The following is an 18,312-nucleotide window of genomic DNA, read 5'->3' as shown; positions in this document are numbered from 1 at the left end:
CACATATACGTGACTCTTCAGTTCCACTTAGAGCAGTGGAACTGAAGAGCCACGGCTGTCATCCTGTAACACCGCAAAGTGGAAACAAGCACACGCGCGCGTGCGCGCGCTCCCTCACGCCTCCCCTTCCCGTTCGCCCAGCCCCCACAACACAGAAGCCACGCCCTTCCCTCGCGCTCTCACACTAGCATGACTACCAGCCACAGCCGCTCCAACCGCGGCCCCCGCGCTGGGGAATCATGGGTAATGTAGTTCCGGTAGCCCAATCAGACTCGGGAAGGCGAGGCCTCATCAAAATACAACTCCCATCTCGACCCTCGCACGCCGAGCCCCGTCGTCCAATCTGAATAAGTGGGAGGAGCGCGTCCGCCCACAAAAGCCACAGCTATCTCACCGTATCTGCCACTTAAAAATCAATTGTGCAAGAAAAAAGGGGAATACACGTAAAATACAAACACTGGTGACGGTCTGTTTTCGGTGCACGACGGACGGCGACGAGGCGTCCCCGCGTCGTGCGGCGAGAGAAACGGCGGCGAAAGACAGGAGCAGCGGAGGAGAGCGAGAGAGGGTGTTGTCCTGATGCTTAAATGGAAGTGGGTGGGCCTCCACGGTCACACACTGACAACTTCTCTGTGGATATTACTGTGACAAGCGCCAGTTTGCTCGTTTATGGTCTGTCTATCCGCTGAAAGGCGTACGGCTGGGCTGTGAGAAGGCGCACGGGCCGGTGGAGCGTCACTCGGTATTTCCGTTATTCGGGACTGCTTGATTGTGCCTGCGCTTGGCACCGCCCTTCCTGGCCGGTGGGTGGTTTCGTCAAACGGGCAGATACGCCACGGCCCAGCGCTGAACATATAGGCCGTCCTCCACCTCCGTACCCGGCCGGCCTTCTACCGTGAACTACACCCTCTCCCTCTCGGTATATTAATGCGTTATGAGTGGTAGGTACCCTCCCCCTCTCCACCCCGCTCTCTCCTTGTGTGTTTGACAGACATGACGCCCAAGTCACTTTGATATCGATGATGAAGTTACTGGTTTCACCTGTTCGTTTTATCGATCACCTCTGTTGAGCTGTATTTGCATAATGATCAGATGTTGTTGATGTTGTACCCAGTCCCTCTGCTTATCCTGGGACTTTGTACCGTTCAGAAACGCTCGTGTGATGGTGTTATAATGACTGTCCTCTGTTTGCAGACTCGAAGAAAGAATCATCGGGAACTGAAGGAGGGAAAGCATCTAAAAAGGGGAAAAGTTCTGGTTCACAGGTACGAATGGTGGAATAAGAGTTTATTATAGTTCATTACTTCTGACTTGCCTCAGGGGCCAAAAATGTACTCCCTCCCCTTCCCAGCCAGTCAGCCAGCCAGACATCTCCGGGGGCGTTTCTCTGGTGAATTCAACTTCCTGCTTCTGTGCAGCCCTGCTGAGAGCCTTATGAGTAGGCTGTCACACTTCAGCCCCTGTACTTTTAAATTGTCTTGTTGAGTTAGTGTGAAAATAATTGAACTCTGCATGTACGGATTTGTTGCAAAGACTTGCAGCGTTGGTATGTGGCTCTACAATTGTACATTTTCTATTTTTTTTAGCTGCTCGTGAGAGGTTGTATATTTAGTAAGAGATTATTTTCCATCCAGGCAGTTACTCTTAAGTTACTATTTTTGTTGTTGTTGTCAAATGTATATGACAAGCATTTGCTTTGCAATGCTATTTCAGTTTATAGAGTAATCAGACTGTTTCCGTGCACTGCAGAGGGATGTATAGCATAAAAAAAAAATTGCCTGCGACCTAGTTCCTTTTGAAAGGGAGGATAGAGAGAGCGAGAGACAGAGAGCGCGAAGGCGGCATTTTCTTCTACTGTTCTGAGAAAAGAGAAATGTGGTTCTCACACGCCCACCCACTCGCTTCCTGTAATGCCGCCCACTCCCACTGACAGCTAGCTCTCTCTCTCTCTCTCTCCCCCTCACAGCTTTTTGTTTCTTTTTTGTGCCCTATGTATTCTCCACCCCTTGCTCTGTTACTCTTCTTCTCCATCGATTCAGCTAGTTCATTGTACGAGTGTGCATAATGAAACCAGCCCATCCCTTCCCTTTGGCTTTTTTTTACTTCCATGTTGTACTTTCTTATTACTTATTTGCCCTGCCTCCCTTGTCACTCCTGTTTAACTGTCTCTCTGTCTCTCTGCCCCTCCTTTCCATCTATTTCTCCCTTATTTTCTCCAGGATTCCTCCCAACCCTCTCCATTGGCTCTACTAGCAGCTACCTGCAGTAAGATCGGAGGGCAGGGGGGAGTGGAAGGGGCCCAGGCAGGAGCCCAGCAGATCCAGGTCCAGGCCAGCCAGATCCAGCTGCAGGCAGGTCAGCTCCAAGGTCAAATAGTGGTGGACACAACAGGGGGGCAGGCCCTAGTGCCCCAACAGCTGGAGCTGGTGCCAGCTCAGTTCACGGGGAACGGTTGGCAGATCATTACAGCGGCTCCTACCATGGCCAAGGAGAACCCCAATCAGCCTGTTGCAGTGACAGTGGCCTCCACTTTGGGTATTGACAGCTCCCCTGGTGGACGCAAGGTGAAGGAGGTGGGGGACATAGAAGTTTAGAATGCTACATCCATACATACTACCTTTCTTTAAAAAAAGGCATGAATTCTGCTCCGAGTACACCTTACATTCTCACTACCCTGCATTTAGATAGCAAAACAAAGCGTCTCATATTCGTTTGAAAACTCCAAAGCTACAGCTTTAGTATTGACTGACAAAAAAAATGACACCTGCTCGTTTGGTAGAGCTGGCGCCCCATGGGGCAAAGGGCCTATTTGCATTGACCCGGGTTTGATTCCACTCGTGGTCCTTTGCTGTGCATCTTCCTCTTTTCACGCTTCAGAGTCCTGACCAATAAAGGCAAAAGCCCCAAAAAATATCGTTAAAAAACAACAACAAAAACCAGAGACCTTTGGATATAATGACGCAGTTCCCCACATTCACTTCCTGGCTTATCAGTCATAACTTAATGTGAACAGCTGTGAATGAAAAGTTTGGGTTTCACCATGTTGTTAATGTTTAAAAAAAAAAAAAAAAACTTGTGCTGCTTTTTACCATTGTTTCTCGTTATTGATACTCTCTGAAATTCAGCAAACCACTGCAGAGGACAGAATCAAATTCCTGTTGACACTGGCATGCGCATGCCTAGTGTACCTGTATGGTCATGTGATCTATAGACATGTTAGTGTACTGTACTGCACCGATATGGAGCTAAAACGTTCATCTGGATGCAGATCGTTTTTATTTAAAAACGCTGTTTTTCAAATGAAAAATGAGTAGTATGGATGTAGCCTAAATGGGTTATGTTTCCGTAGTTGTTTCCCTCCTAACTGTACCACTCCTCTTCTCCTGTTGGACAGGTGAAAGCAGTCAACAGTGTTGCAGCCAGTCAGCAACAACAACAGCAGCAGTTCCAGATCATCCAGGTTCAAAACCTGCCCAATGCTGGGGGTGGGGTCCAGTATCAGGTCATTCCCCACCTGCAGACTGCAGATGGACAGCAGATTCATATCAGCTCAGCTCAGCCGGCTTCCCTCGGCACTCTACCGGAACAGGTTCAACTCATTCAGACCTCGAGTCCAAGCCAGACCCAGGCCATCCTCCAGCCAGCCAACCAACAGACCATCTTGACAAGTACAGCCAATCAGACAGTCCCACTGCAGATCCGCCCAGCGCAGTCATTTCCCCTGCAGCTGCAAACTCTGCAGGGTTCTCAGACTCCTGTTATGACCACAGTACCCATAAACCTTGGTGGCATGACCCTGGCTCTGCCTGTGATCAACAGTGTTGGTGGGGGCGGGGCAGTGCAGCTTATCCAATCAGCAGATGGCACATTCTCTGTTGCCAATGGCAACCAGCTAGTGACAGCAGTCTCTGGTGCAGCTCCTCCTACAGCATCAACAGGCTCAGCAGTAGGTGAAGGTGATGGCATGTCTGAATCAGCACAAGTGGTTTCTACTGGATCAGAGGGTGTGTCAGCTGACACCCAAGTGCAGAGCAGTGAGGCAGACTCTCAAAGCCAGAACCAGGCCAATGGACTACAGAACCAGATAGATACAGGAGGAACCATACAGCAGGTGATCGTGGGTCAAGTGGGGCACCAGTTGGTGCAGCAGATCCAGCTACAGCCCCAGGCTCAGAGTCAAGGTCAAGGCCATTGCCAACAACAGCCTCAGCACATTCAGACCGTCCAGCTAGCCCCAGGTCAAACCCTTCAGCCCATCCAGACCTTTCAGAACCCAGCCCAGGTCCTTATTCGGACCCCAACCCTGTCCCCCTCTGGGCAGCTCACCTGGCAGACACTGCAGCTGCCTGGTGGAGTCTCCCTGCAGGGCAGCCTGGGGACAGCAATGCCACAGCAGCTGACACTTGCCCCAATGGCCGGTGGGACAACAGTGGGGGGTGGAGGGCTGGTTTCCCTAAGTGGAACTCCCATAACACTGAGCACAGCACAGATCAACCCGGGGTCCGGGGTACAGACGGTCAGCATCGCAGGGCTGGGCACTGCTGGAGTTCAGGTGCAGGGTGTTCCTCTCACCATTACCAGTCTACAGGGTAAGGACACACCACACATTTATGACTCATATCATTACAATCACACAACAATGTGATTAGAGCATTGTGGTTGTGCAGCTGTTGAGAAAACAGCCTTCATGACTTTTCCATCCCAAATTTCCATCGTACAGTTTTGTGGTTCACTAATTAATTTACAGTCATACTACATCAGGGTGTCCTGCTGCAGCTTTCTGTATTGTGTGTGTATTTATTTATTTATTTATTTTTTACAATCACCTTTCAGGTCAACCACAGGTTCAGGATAGTCTCAAAATCCAGTCATCTCCAGTGACAGTCGCTGTTGGCAATGTGGCACCAGGCTCATCTATGAGTCCAGACCAGCTGGGCTCTGTACAGAGTTCTTCAGACCAGGAGGGACCTCCCAGCAAGAGGCTCAGACGTGTCGCCTGCTCCTGTCCAAACTGCAGGGATGGAGAAGGAAGGTATGAACATTTTACAAACCCATCATACACATAGTATTATAAAAGATACTAGTTTTGTGGACTAACATAGAGGATTAAATCCATACAACATTTCATATTGTGTGGAGAGAAAAATTAGAAATTAGAATATTCAAGCCTGTCAAAAGAACTCAATAGTGCAGTGAAACAGAATATGCACACCTTTTTATTCTCATTGTAGAAAACTACATTCAGACTTTTCTATTCTATTGAAATCTTCTCAAAGCTGCAGTGCATACCGTTCAGTTATTAATGGCTCTGTCAAGCAATACTATCAGATGTGACCGAGAGAGTGCTTGTGTGTATACAGTGGCAGCACAGACTCGGGTGGGGGTAAGAAGCGTTCTGTCTTGGGCACTTCAGTTTCAGTTTCTGCTGCTTCCATCTGGATAACATAAAGCAAATTACTGCCATTGTGTGGGAATGTCACTGAGCGACATGGCATCCAAACACCGCTATTCTGAGAAACAGAGTCGGGTGGACCGTGTGAACTTATATGACAATGAAATTTGAACAAATGTTCGATATTATCTGTCATCACAAAGTGAGGAAAAAACATGATCCTTTTGACACACACCGTTTGTGTTGTAGGAATAGTGGGGACCCCACAAAGAAGAAGCAGCACATCTGCCACATGGAGGGCTGTGGGAAGGTGTACGGCAAGACGTCTCACCTGAGGGCCCACCTGCGCTGGCACACTGGCGAGAGGCCGTTTGTCTGCAACTGGATCTTTTGTGGCAAGAGGTTCACCAGGAGCGACGAGCTGCAGAGACACAGGAGAACACACACAGGTACACACTCACTCAGGCAGTTGGAGCAAATGTTTTGACGCAACTGGGAGCCTTCTTGATACATTTCTTGACTCTTTGTCTGTGATTTTTCCGCTCTAGGAGAGAAGCGATTTGAGTGTCCTGAATGCTCCAAACGCTTCATGCGCAGCGACCACCTGTCCAAGCACATCAAGACACACCAGAATAAGAAGGGCGGAGCTGCGGTGGCAATCATTACCACTGATGACATGGAGGAAGATGCCCCAGAAGGCCTTGGCGCCTCCCCTCAGATTGTTACTGTGGCAACCCTCTCACGTGACTCTGACCCAGCTACACCCACCACCTCCAATCACCTGGAGGAAGAGGAGGAGGAAGAGGAGGAGTTTGAATAGGCAGATTTGTGTTTCTGTGCGACGGCTGATTTCCTGTTCTTATGTAGGGGGCTGTAAGGGTCACTACTTTTTCCCTCTCTTTTTACTTGTAATTTTTAAATGTTCTCTCATGAAAAGGGACTCTGAAGAGAGATAGAGTCATGCGATGAACGGAAACCGAAAAATATACATTTTACAATCCAAAAAAGTTACTCATAATATAACAACAAAGAATTTAGCCCAAACATATGAAAGAGTAGTTTGGCGTATATAAATATGAATCTATACTAATTCCATGCTCAGTGGGGAAAGGAATGTATGTAGTGTCTAGATTAGCACAAGACAAGGAGACCTGCTGAATCTAAATTCATCTGACATCGAGAGACATTTTCCGAATCACAACAGAATCTAACTCTATGCACAAAGTTGTGTTCCTGTTTCATGCCTGTCAGACAGCACTGAGGGTCAATCACGGTACAGGACTGTTGCAGAGGAGTGACAGAGCAGGGACAGTCTTGGATTTGGGTGTGCGTGTGTATGAACGAGTGTATGTTTGTATTCCCTTGCTGTCATGGCAAGGATCTACCTAATTTGAGTTTTATTCATGGTTCAGGTTTAGTCTGCGGATCAGATTCAGGTGTTGATTCCTTTGAGACCAGTCATTGAATAAACTGTAAACAGAGAGGGGTTATTTCTAAAAAAGAGAGAGTAGAAAAAAAAAAGCACATATGAAAAGATTTATAAATGACGCATTCCTAATGAGGTGCAGTGGCCATTAGAAGAAAAGAGGTTTCTATAGAGAAAAACAATCCAGCTTTCTACAACTTTGTTTGTGTAGTGAAAGCAATACTATAATGACAATCCTAGTGAAACCATGTTTACATTGTTTGGGGAAGTTTTCAAGCCAGTTCGTTCCAACAATAGGGGAAACATCTGAAAGCAGGGCTGTCGTCCGAACAAAGCCAGGTTACTCTGCAGGTGCTGCATCACAGCTACGGTTACCATCCGACGGCGCCTGACGGACGTGACAGCGGTTTTGTCGGATTTGTTTTTGTTTCTGTGCTCTGGTCACGACCCCCTTCTTCACCTCTAACCCTGCCACGTTACCGATGTACCACAATTGCCTTAATACAAGCTGTTGTGCGGAGGGAACGTCAGAGTGAGGTGTACAGAGACAGTGGGCAGCTCTGGAGGGGGCGATGCGGAGAGCAGAACACAGCACTGAGTGAGTCGGTATTAAGTGCAGTGGGTGGGTGTGGGTTTGGCTTTTTAGCTATGTGGATATTTGAGATGTTTTCTGGTGGCGTTGCTCTGTGTTTGTTCAGTGCGTACATGCTTCTTAAATTAAAATCAACTTTAATTTTATAGAATTTATTGTTTAAAAAAAAAGAAAATCCCACTTCCCAGTATATTAACACGGAGGATCCCACTGTGTATGGCTAATTTATTATTTATCCTTGATTTGTTAATATTTGCTTTTTGCTGGACTTGTATTTGTGTGTGTTATTTCCAAGGTTGTGCATGTTTCAGTTTTTTGCAGTAGTGCAGCTTCTCTTCTTTACTCCTTGTGCTTGTTTTATTTTTGTTTTTTTTCGGGGGGGTTTTATGTCTGACCATTGCTGTTCATTTCTTTGCACCATAAAACGTTTTTGGAGAAAAATAAATTACAAAACAAGAAGGAAGCAAAAAAAGTTAATATTGTTTAAAGTTGAAAAGGTTGATACCAAACAAATGTAGATGTTTTTGGTAATATTTTGTGTGACTACGAACTTTGTTTTCTTTGATATTTTGTAGTGACATCTCATTTGTAAATCTTTTTCTAAAAATGTTTGTTCGTCTCCATGACATTTGATAATGGTTTTTTGCCAGGTTAGCCTCAAAGGCTTCAGTCTATTGATATTTTTAAAACTGGTTTGTACAAATGTGTTATGACAATAAAAAAAAGGAAAAAAAAGAGGACAACTTCAAGCAGAAAAAAATGCTTTGCCTGCATAACACTCAACAATAAAGTGAAAACTGTCTTACCTTGGGAGTATCTGCATTTCTATTGGAAACAACTGCTTTGCCCATTTACTGTGAAGCTGCAGGCATCAAACCTCTGTTACTCTAACTACTAGTATTACCTACATTGATCATTATTGACACTGACAACACATCAGGGCATTAGTGATTACATAAAAGCATCACTGTGGAGTTGAAATTAATGTTTATATTTCTCATACATGTTGCCATGACAGTGGTGCCTCACAAAGATCCGGTGACCTCAGGGTGACCTCTGAGGAGGCTTTGATCCTAAGGTTCTTGGTCATTATGTGAAATCAGCTGATTGGTTCACTGGTCACCTCAGGGGCCGGATGGCCTGGACTTTACCTCACACATGTTGGGAAGTGAAAAACATCAGTGAGAGTTGAAAGATGAATTAATCAAACATTCTAAATCATTTAGACAATGGCAGTCTTTATTAACACTTACAGTGAACTTAAGTAGAAGTAGTTGGTACAAAAGACTTAACCATGTGTTCCTGTGGACAACAAGAGCAGAAATATCCCAAAGATAATATACAACCCAACACCCTAAAACAACTGAAACTTCCCTGCATCTCATGCAACTGTAAATGAGGTTATATAAATCTTATCAACAGTACAAGAAGCCTAAAAGGAGACACTTATAAAACAAAACAAAAATATTGTCGATTAATTTTACTGATTAGATAAAGGGTTGATCTAAACCTAAACATGTGCATTAAAATGACAACATCCTCGGGGAAACAGCCGGACGAGCAGGTTTCGCTTCACTGGCCGATACTCTGGACTTTAAAGCAGCTCCTTCTGAATACTGTAATGGAGAAAAAGCAAGACATGAATTCTACTTGTTGTCAGAACACTGGGGCTGCAACTAATGATCACTGCCATGCTTTTTCTGTTAACTTTATCTCTGTATAAATTCAAGTTTGTCTGTTGACCACATAACTGTCCAACAGTACGCCAGTGACTTATTAAGGGCACCAGTCAAATCAAGTCAAGTCAATTATATTTATATAGGCCAACATCACAAAAAGCGACACCCTCTGTCTCCACAAAAACACTTGTACAGGGGAAAAATGGGAGACACCACAGGAAGAGCCACAGAGGAGGGGTCCCTCTTCCAGGACGGACACATGTGCAGTGGGTGTCACAAGTTCAGCAGATTAAATACCAAAAAAAAAAAAAAAATCAACTTTACAATTAGAAGGTAGAGACCAGGAGGACTTCAAAAACGAATAACTAATGACAATTATCTTTTACATTACACAATTATCACAATTATCTTCATCATCTCGACCAGGGTGTGACATGCTGCTTGCTCTAACACTATCTGCGGTTGGTTCCAGCTCCTTCTATGACCCAGTATCTTACCCATTGGGTAAGAAATGCGCGAGATTTTGGTAGAAATGCGACAGTTATATTGCAAAACAAGCCATTTTCATAGGACCTAGGGTGAATTTTTTTTTTCTTTTTTCAGCTTCTCTCGCTCTCTCCAGTGTTTGCAGTGTCGACTTTGACTTTGTTTGGATAAAAACAAATCCTAGAGCTGTCTGTCTGTCTGTCAAAACAGGTCTCTTGACAGGCTTCAAACAGGTGACAATTTGGCACCAGTGTGTGAAGTGCCAACTTTGACACTGTATGGACACAGTTTCACCAGCCAACTTTTCTTCACAGCCTATAAAATGAAGGAGCCTGTAAAGCGATAATCGCAGACCAAAGCTGATGAATGCCAGCGATATATATATATATATTCACCAGCTCTAGTGAGCACTTAGCACCATCTAGTGGACTGAAATGGCAATACATTTTTCTTTAAGCTAATCCACAAAAAGTTCAATGTTTATATGTAACATCAGTTAAAAAAATGAAATGCTTGGTGTCTCAAAAGCGATTTAATATCACAAAATATGACCTTTTCCCCCACCCCTAGTTCGTTACAGCTACAAAATGTTTTCCACCACCATTCTCTGACATACATAAGAGGAGAATCTTTGCATTCACTTATACTATATATATAACTGTATATAACTATACTGTGACAAGTCAGTGACCCACCTCTCCAAATACTCGTGGACGTTGTCATGCCCATTGTAGCGGGCCAATCCAACCAGGATGCCAGTGGCACAGCGGCCCTCCTTCTTGCGACACAGGCTGCAGTTACACATCTCTCTGCAGATTGGACAGGACCATGTCTTTAAAGAAAGAAAATACAGAGTTAATGTAGGCGACCAAGCATGTATCGTACTCACACAAGTTACCATGTTTCTCCCACCATCAAGTCTCAAGAGATTAAAGATCCTCGAAGGTTTAGCGCCTCTTGAAGTCAACACCCATGCAACACCATGCACTGTCTTTTAAAACCGTTCTTAAATTTGTAAACTTAAACTTGTTTTTTTTAAATTGCAAACATTTGTTGTTTGTATTGCACTCCTTGAAAATGCATTAGAAAAAGTGTCATTTAAGTGAAGTTTATTATTATAGTTAGTATTCTTTGGGCTGGATCTTTGCTTATACACAGTCACTGCTTGTCTGTGAAAACCATTACAATGTCAACAGCTTCCAAACAAAACAGTTCACTTCAAGCAGATGTCCAAACCATCCACATAAGTTTATTTATATAATTACATTGTAAAAAAACAAACAGTGAATATGCTTTCCTATTCTAATTTGTGTATCTGTATGGTTAACACAATTGCCTTGAGTGTTGACAAAGCAACATGAAATTGAATGATTTTAATGATCCATTCTCTAGTCTTATGACACTAAAAGCTGTCTTTAATTTACTAACACAAGCCAACTTGCTACTTCATGTAAACGTGTTTGGTAGAAACAAAAATACTTAACAAAATTCCACATTTTCTACTGAATGCAAGATGAAACGTTAATAACAAGCATTTGCATTTCAACAAATCCCGTATTTGAGACAGCCAGTCTAAAATGAAGTTTGTCAGTAAATCCCCTTGATCACTTCTCTACCAATTACTGCATGATAGTGTTCAGGGGTACAGAGTTATAAATAAATTAAAAAATTAAAAAATTAAAAAGAGAGTAACAGAAAACAACATTTTTAACATGTGTGTATTAGCACTGACCGGGTCAAGCAGCACAGTGCCAACATCCTCTCCATAACGGTTCTTCAAGCACGGCCCACAGAACTGACCTTTGGCCCCCACACAGAAACCACTGCGACACACCGTCTTTGTGTCCAAAGTTTTCTGTCTGCACTGGTGACACGAGCTGCCCTGGAAGAGAAACAAACAAACAAACAAACAAACATGTACAGCATGAATAAATAAACAATGTGTAATGTTGCCGTGTAGTACTGATGGTGCCAATTGTGTCAAGGCCCGACGTGACTCACGTTCTCTTTGTCCCAGATCTTGTCTTTGCTGCGATATGCTATGTTGTCCAGGTCTTCTTCGGTGATTTCGTCCACAGACCGCACCACATACTGGCTCTTCCTCAAACTGAAGCTTTTCCTTTTTTTCTGCCCGTCACCAACATGTTCCTCGTCCACCTGCAGAATCATAACAGACAGACTGTTGATTGAGCCGAGAGGCGACAAATAGGATTTTGTAGCCAATAACTTCAACAAAAAAAATCTACAATTTGGGAAGATTTAAAGCAACTGTGTGTAAATCAGACATGATGGAGAGTTCCCATCAAACTGCGAAACAGTTTTTCATTGGCACTTTTTGGTCTCATTTTACAAGCGCAATGTGTGCTTGTAAAGAGAGTCACTTGTGAGTCACGAGTCAGTCGTGTGAACTCATTGGACAATTTGTTGACTGCTTGAGCTTCTCGATTGCACAAATTACATAATTCACAGAGGATCTTTCAACACAAAATACCATTGGCTAACGGTTATGTTGCATCTCATACCTCCACCAGTCGTCTGAGGTCTACAGTCCTGGGACTTCTGTGAGTGAGTGGTTCACTTTTTTCCTCTACTGCAAAGTTCTCAGGCGGACGAGCCTTGCGAGACGGGTTCCTCCTCTCGGACCCCATCTCTGGTTCAAACTTGCGTTTCCGGGGCGTCGTCTTCTCTGACACTTGCTTCTTCTTCCTCTTCTGCAAAAAAAAATATATGTACGGTATATGTATGTCAGAGCAATAGAGTTACAAAAAGGTATTATAAGTTTAATATAAATAGATTGAATCAGTGCAATGCAGTGCTGGTGCATACACTCACTTGAGGGGTTGTGGGCAGAGCAAGGTCAGCCATGGTGCTCAGATCAGCAAACAGCTTAGCCAGCTGAAAGACAGGACAATTTAACACCCATGCAAACAAGGAAGTGGAATGTTTACTGAACAAAGAACACAAGTTGTCAAAATATGCTGAAAACACAAGTCCATTACCATGGCCTTGTTCTCCTGAATGTTCTTGTCTCGTTTTGTTAGACTCTGAGAGAGAACCTCCTCTTTGTCATTCTCTTCCTCCTCCTGTTTCTCCACATCCTTCTGCTCTGCCTCTTTGTGTTGCTTCAGTTTCATCCTCTGCCTTTCACTGGCTCTCTGTGATGGAGGACTGACTTTAACTGGCTTTCTGACATTTTTCTCCTTTGGTTCTTGCTTCGGAGTAGACAATCTCTTCATAGGAAACCTATCATTAGAAAAATATCATTAGACAATCAACGCAGAATCAACACAAATGTCAGTAGTGTATTATGCGTTATTAAACTTTGTTGAGCCAAACACAAACAAACTAATTTAGATTTCTGCCTTTAAAGCATCAAATGTGACACAAATTAAATCAGCAATTGCAGTAATTACTGCAACGGGAGGTTTTATTCTCTCATTGTCCTTGCGTCTTTAACACAATATACAACAGTAATACAATGAGGATTTTACAATTCTGTAAACACACCTCAGTGCTACTAAAAGACTCCTCCTCTTTGGTGGGGAAGCATCCTCGCCTTCAGAGTAGAAGCCTGTGTCCCCATCGCTATCTTCTGAATCCACCATCTGTACAAAACCAGTGAGAAAAAGCATACAGACTGGTACTTTGGCTGCAATGTCAAACATTTCCATCAAATAATGCAGCCAATTATGATCACGTCATACCTTGTTCTTCAGCCATTTGTTACACAACCCCCTCTCCTCCTCTTCCTCTTCCTCTTCCTCGTCCTCGTCCTCGTCCTCCCTGAAACCTTCAAACTCCTCCTCACTGTCTGACTGGCTGAACAGAGAAGCCAGCTCAGCAGTGATAAACTTGGATTTGAAACATGGAGTCTGTTGGCAGATACATCAAGCATCATATTAAACTGGGTCTGGTGGAATTCAACTGATAAACATTCAGGGTGAATAATGTGGTCACACAGTCGCTCCGTGCCAGATTAGGAGATATACAGTTACGAGAAAGAAATGCCAATAGAATACCAAAGGTAAAAAAAAACAGAAGTAATACAATTTAATAACAAAGCAACAGCAGGGGTTATGTATCCCATACAAAAAATTAAAAATAGACCCATGCCTCTTATAAACAGAGCAATATATAATAAAAGGAAAGCAAGTAAAAAGCCCCTTTTGAAACAACAGGATTGGACTTTAAGAGTGTATCCACTCACTTGAACACAATTGTGAAGGAGCTGCAAATATCAAAAATGATCACTGCACTTCCATGGGTAATTTATTCAGACAAATTGTGACTACTAAACAAAGATGAGCAAGAGGAACATTTGTTGGACCATTGTTCACACTTGTACACCAGGGGGAGCACAATCTCTTTGGATTGACACTTTTGGACCCTGATTAAAAGCTGTGGAAACACTGACTTCCATTTAGCTGCATCACTTTGCTACTTGGAGGATCAACAGAGCCAATGCTTGCAATCAGTAAATGTATTTTCTCTAATTTATACTGGCAGAAACAGTGCTGTTCTTATCGTTGCAGGCCAGTGTAACTTCAGCCACAATAGGGAAAGGCCATTTGGAGCCATGTTGAAGAGGAAAAACAACAGATATTTGTTCCACAATATGTTTGAATATGTAAAAACAAACAAATAAAACTGCCTTTATTAAACCCAAAATATATAGAAATGTTTTTAAGTGTGAACATCAATAATTTTGGCTATCCACAGTGTGTAAAATAATATCCAATCATAGTTTGTTTTTCACAAAATGCACACATTTATATTGGATAAACATTACTGTCCACAGCCTCACAGATACACAGAGAAAAGTATACATAATTAGTGACCAGGTCCAGAAAATGACTAATACTAATGTGCAGATGTTCCCAACTGGGGAAGTCCAGCCCTGACAAGGGAGCACAAAAGGGGAGGAGGGACCTTTTAGATTTAAATTACAGTGTAATCCTTTTAACATGTAAAATGAAGAAGAAAACAACTACATTCATTGTCAGGGGCACAATCTATAAAAAATATTTTATTAAAAGACATTAAAAGATAACTCTGGAACAGCGTTGTAATGTCACAAAGTACAAATAATTTGTTACTGTCTAACTATCTTTGTTACTCGTTACTACCAAATACAATTCAAAAGAGTTGGTAATGGTCCGTATTACCGTAACACAGAGTAACACAGCTCAAGACTTTTCTAGTCTTGAGCTGCTTTACACTACAGTTTTGCTTTTTACACATTCACACACTGCAACATGGGGTTAAGTGTCTTGCTTAAGGACACATAGACTAGCAGAGGGAGGACTTTTACCCACAACATTAAAGATAACAACATTTTATAACTTTTACTTCCAAAACTTATGTACATTTCATATCACAAAATTACTTTTGATACTTAAATACAGTATGTCATATACTTTAAGACTTTAACTTAAGTAATATTATAAAAAGTGACTTTTTGTGACAACTTCATTTTCTGGTAAGCTACTTGTACTCATTAAAAGCAAGGCAGCTTGGGCTCATAACAGATGTGCATGGCAATGATTTTTGTTACAGCTTCTCTCCCTTGGAGTCGCTACTAATTAAAATCAAACAAGAATATGGAGAAAAAGTTGTTAATTAAATAACGGTGGCTAGTTTGCAATATCCACAGAAAGTAATAACTTCTGAATTGAATGCAGAACAAAATTTGGCTCAAATTTCCTGCAGATATTAAGAGTTTATGTTCACAGTGAATCACCAAAGAGTTATTTGCTCCATGTTTTGTTTTGTTTTGTTTTGTTGTTGTTGTGTGGCATTGCAAAACCTGAACTTCTCATGCAGCCCAGTCTCTGACAGCAACACAAATCACTGTCATTTATCAGAATTTAAAACAGAGTCAAGTCTACAACATGTAGGTAATTACACACGAGTGAAAATGTGATGGACCGTCCACTCTTGTGGACCTGTGAACTACAGTTGAAGGATGACACAGACTGGACCCCTCTTTTCTCTGCAGCTCCTCTTTAGCTCTGTGCATCGGGCCACAAGCGCTCAAACACAATATAAACTACACTATGAGCATAGTAACGCGAGGTTTGACATAAAGTGTGTTTATTACAGGGTTTAAACCAAACAAATCACCTTATTTACTCAAAGGAGAAAGTTACGAGTGTTTTTACATGGAGGAACGTGTGGTCGGAAGCACTTAGCTGCATTAGCTTTTAACAATAGTGCTCACTTTTGTATTCATTGAGACCTTCCTTCGTAACAAAACATGAAATGCACAACACAGACACATTTAATCACACTGTTCTGTTGCTTACCTTTGACGTGAGGGTCATTCTATCAGCGTTTTGTGGTAAATTTCCGCCGAACAGAACGTTTTTTAACAACTTAAAAACCACTGTGCAGAGGTGTGTTTAAAAATTAACCGCTAAGGAGTTCCGGTTAATATGAAAGCGGGGGGTTGTTGTTAGTGGGCTTATATCGACATTTGTAGAAAAGTCCAATAGTTTTGATCTTTAAGAAAACATTAAAGGCCATGTCTTTTACAGCACCACCAATATGTTGTATTTATGGACGAAATATTGTGTTTATAATGCTTAAGAGTCATTTCTGCCCTGAGCCTCACACCCGTACTCATAATGGTGCAGACCGTATTTTCCCGCGACAAAGGCGTGTGGGCGTGGTTACCATGGAGAGCCGGAGACCCCTCCCCTGAGTGTGGAGTTTACGTGGTTCACGTATGTTCATTTTAAAAATAACAACAGAATCCTCACAGAAATTGAAGCATAAAGATATTTCACGACCACAAAAAAACACTTTTTCACCGGGATTTTAAATCCAACCCTCAGTGGGTTGATGATTGTTGATGTGTCCACTGACACTGAGTTTTATTCTCAACATATTATACAATGCACCTCAGCAAAGATAATTTGATTTGGTTTAATCAGTGTGTTTTATACATCTTTACATCATTACATCATCCATGAGATTCATGGATTTCACTGTAAAGGCAAGGTATTAAAGGTATTTGTACTTTTTGCGCTCAGACAAATATGTCAAAGGTACAGTATCTGCCTCTGGCATGTTGTGTAATTTTGAATTCACATACACACGGATAGAGATAGATATATGTGTACATTAATAAATGTAAATGAATGAGTTTAAATTAGCATACACATTAGCGTACAAGGTTGGTTCCCTGTGACACACAGTAGAGCTCAGCGTAATGTCATTGGTCAAATTCACAATAAAATTATTGGTCGACTTGACTTAAGGTGCTTGGAGCTGATGCCTTCAGGACCCTCAGCCTTTATCACCTTTATCTTACTTCTTCTGCTTATTGTGAGGGACATATTGGATCAGTAGCAGACAAAGTATCAGAATAAACGTTTAAAAAAGCATAAAACCAAACAAAAGCACTAGATAGGTCAAATGAAATTAATTCATTTTATTGTCACCACGCCCTGATGTTTTTGTTGAGTTTCTGTAAACATGGTCCAAAGTCTATAAACATGTGAACCATAAATTAGTTCAAGTTCTTGAACTATCCAGTGTTCATGCGAAAACACACGTTCTTCTTTCAAGTGACACCAGCTGTTAAAAAAAGTATTGCAGTCTGGAATAACAGCTTAGCCATAAATCTGTATCTTTGTAATAATATAAAATATAAGGTCAGATTTTTGCTGACACTGTCACGAAGCATTAATATTGATTGTTTTATCATAGTTTTATTATCAACAAATTATGTACATGAGCAAACGTTTTCAACAGGAATAATTTAATCATCCAGAGGTTGATTTGGTTTAATTAGTGTCTGTTTTATACATCTTTACATCATTAAGGAGATTTTTCCTAAACCATAAATCAACACTTGAAATGTTTCCATTGACAACAAAACATAGATAAGACCACATTTTGAGATTCATGGATTTGGAACATTTTGACTGGAAAAATAATTAGGAACTAAAGCTGTCAGACAAATATGGTAGAGTCAAAGGTATTCTTCTACATTACTATGCACCCAAAACACATGAAAAACAAATACATGCACAGTGTACAAATGTAAGGATTTAAATCATCTTTCTATATAATAATAATAATAAGTCAATACAAGAGTTCTGCATACAAACGTACAAGTGCACATTTTTATGTTTGTTTAGGATGTATGTCAGAGCATCATAAGGAATCATGTTGAAGAATTGTTAAGAACAGGTAGCTTTGCGTGTTGCACAAACAGAGGGATAAGTTACAGTACAAGGCACGTCATTCCATCTCATGAGTGTTCCATAATTAATGTGAACACAGTGTTCACGTCCTCCACCATTATCTGGCTGTGCAGAATTCCAAAAGGTGAATTTCACTGCACAACCATCGGACCACATCCAGTTTCCTTCCTTGTGAGCGTCACTAAGTCCAATCCATGCTCGTCCCTCAGCATGGTCAAAGTTCCGGACCAAGGATCTGACAAAATTATGTTCTCCCTCATTGTAGATAGACACCAGATTGGCTCCCTGTGACACACAGTAGAGCTCAGCATCAGCCCAGGACAGTAGTGTAGAAACGTACTTGTAGCAGCGGCCGTCAAAGCTGAACCAGAACGAGGGACAGCTTCCACGCAGCAGCTTCACTTCAAGTTCACCTGAAGGAGACACAGCACCCAGAGCCAGAGCAAACAGGAAGAGGAACAGCATCATGTTGGCGTCTCTCTGATCTGTAGTCGGGGTAAAGTTGGGATTCTGAAGGAGACAGT

General features: G+C 42.3%; 3 protein-coding genes across 4 annotated transcripts; 1 reads left to right on the top strand and 2 right to left on the bottom strand.

The window, feature by feature from the left end:
* The first annotated feature begins 362 nt into the window (after positions 1-362).
* Positions 363-8,215, top strand: sp4 (sp4 transcription factor). 2 transcript variants are annotated; one of them, XM_044052081.1, is made up of 7 exons: positions 363-941; positions 1,195-1,265; positions 2,220-2,573; positions 3,395-4,589; positions 4,834-5,032; positions 5,642-5,841; positions 5,941-8,215. In XM_044052081.1, the coding sequence occupies exons 1-7, from the start codon at positions 935-937 to the stop codon at positions 6,210-6,212; spliced, it is 2,298 nt and encodes a 765-aa protein (XP_043908016.1). In that variant the 5' UTR covers positions 363-934; the 3' UTR covers positions 6,213-8,215. The 2 variants fall into 2 exon arrangements, with proteins under 2 accessions (XP_043908016.1, XP_043908018.1); XM_044052083.1 differs by having other exon boundaries at positions 364-941; positions 2,220-2,564.
* A 413-nt stretch (positions 8,216-8,628) lies between these two features.
* Positions 8,629-16,060, bottom strand: cdca7b (cell division cycle associated 7b). The gene is made up of 10 exons (XM_044052085.1): positions 15,881-16,060; positions 13,280-13,447; positions 13,083-13,180; positions 12,575-12,818; positions 12,408-12,470; positions 12,098-12,286; positions 11,577-11,732; positions 11,308-11,457; positions 10,271-10,407; positions 8,629-9,026 (listed from the first exon to the last, which is right to left on the bottom strand). Exons 1-10 carry the CDS (start codon positions 15,896-15,898, stop codon positions 9,005-9,007), a joined length of 1,245 nt encoding a protein of 414 aa, XP_043908020.1. The 5' UTR covers positions 15,899-16,060; the 3' UTR covers positions 8,629-9,004.
* Positions 16,061-17,270: 1,210 nt separating this feature from the next.
* LOC122786068 (lactose-binding lectin l-2-like) lies at positions 17,271-18,312 on the bottom strand. The gene has a single exon (XM_044052086.1). It carries the CDS (start codon positions 18,254-18,256, stop codon positions 17,765-17,767), a length of 492 nt encoding a protein of 163 aa, XP_043908021.1. The 5' UTR covers positions 18,257-18,312; the 3' UTR covers positions 17,271-17,764.

The sequence above is a fragment of the Solea senegalensis genome, linkage group LG20 (assembly GCF_019176455.1).
Source record: "Solea senegalensis isolate Sse05_10M linkage group LG20, IFAPA_SoseM_1, whole genome shotgun sequence".
Lineage (NCBI taxonomy): Eukaryota > Metazoa > Chordata > Actinopteri > Pleuronectiformes > Soleidae > Solea > Solea senegalensis.
Note: the sequence above shows the minus strand (reverse complement) of the source record. Positions and strands in the feature narration are given on the sequence as shown.

Coding starts and splice junctions, on each gene's coding strand:
- sp4 (XM_044052081.1), top strand. Junction 1,266..2,219: donor GGAAAAGTTCTGGTTCACAG/GTACGAATGGTG, acceptor TATTTTCTCCAG/GATTCCTCCCAACCCTCTCC. Junction 5,033..5,641: donor TGCAGGGATGGAGAAGGAAG/GTATGAACATTT, acceptor TTTGTGTTGTAG/GAATAGTGGGGACCCCACAA.
- cdca7b (XM_044052085.1), bottom strand. Junction 12,819..13,082: donor AGTCTTTTAGTAGCACTGAG/GTGTGTTTACAG, acceptor TTCTAATGATAG/GTTTCCTATGAAGAGATTGT. Junction 11,733..12,097: donor ACCTCAGACGACTGGTGGAG/GTATGAGATGCA, acceptor ATGATTCTGCAG/GTGGACGAGGAACATGTTGG.
- LOC122786068 (XM_044052086.1), bottom strand. CDS start 18,256: ATGATGCTGTTCCTCTTCCTGTTTGCTCTGGCTCTGGGTGCTGTGTCT.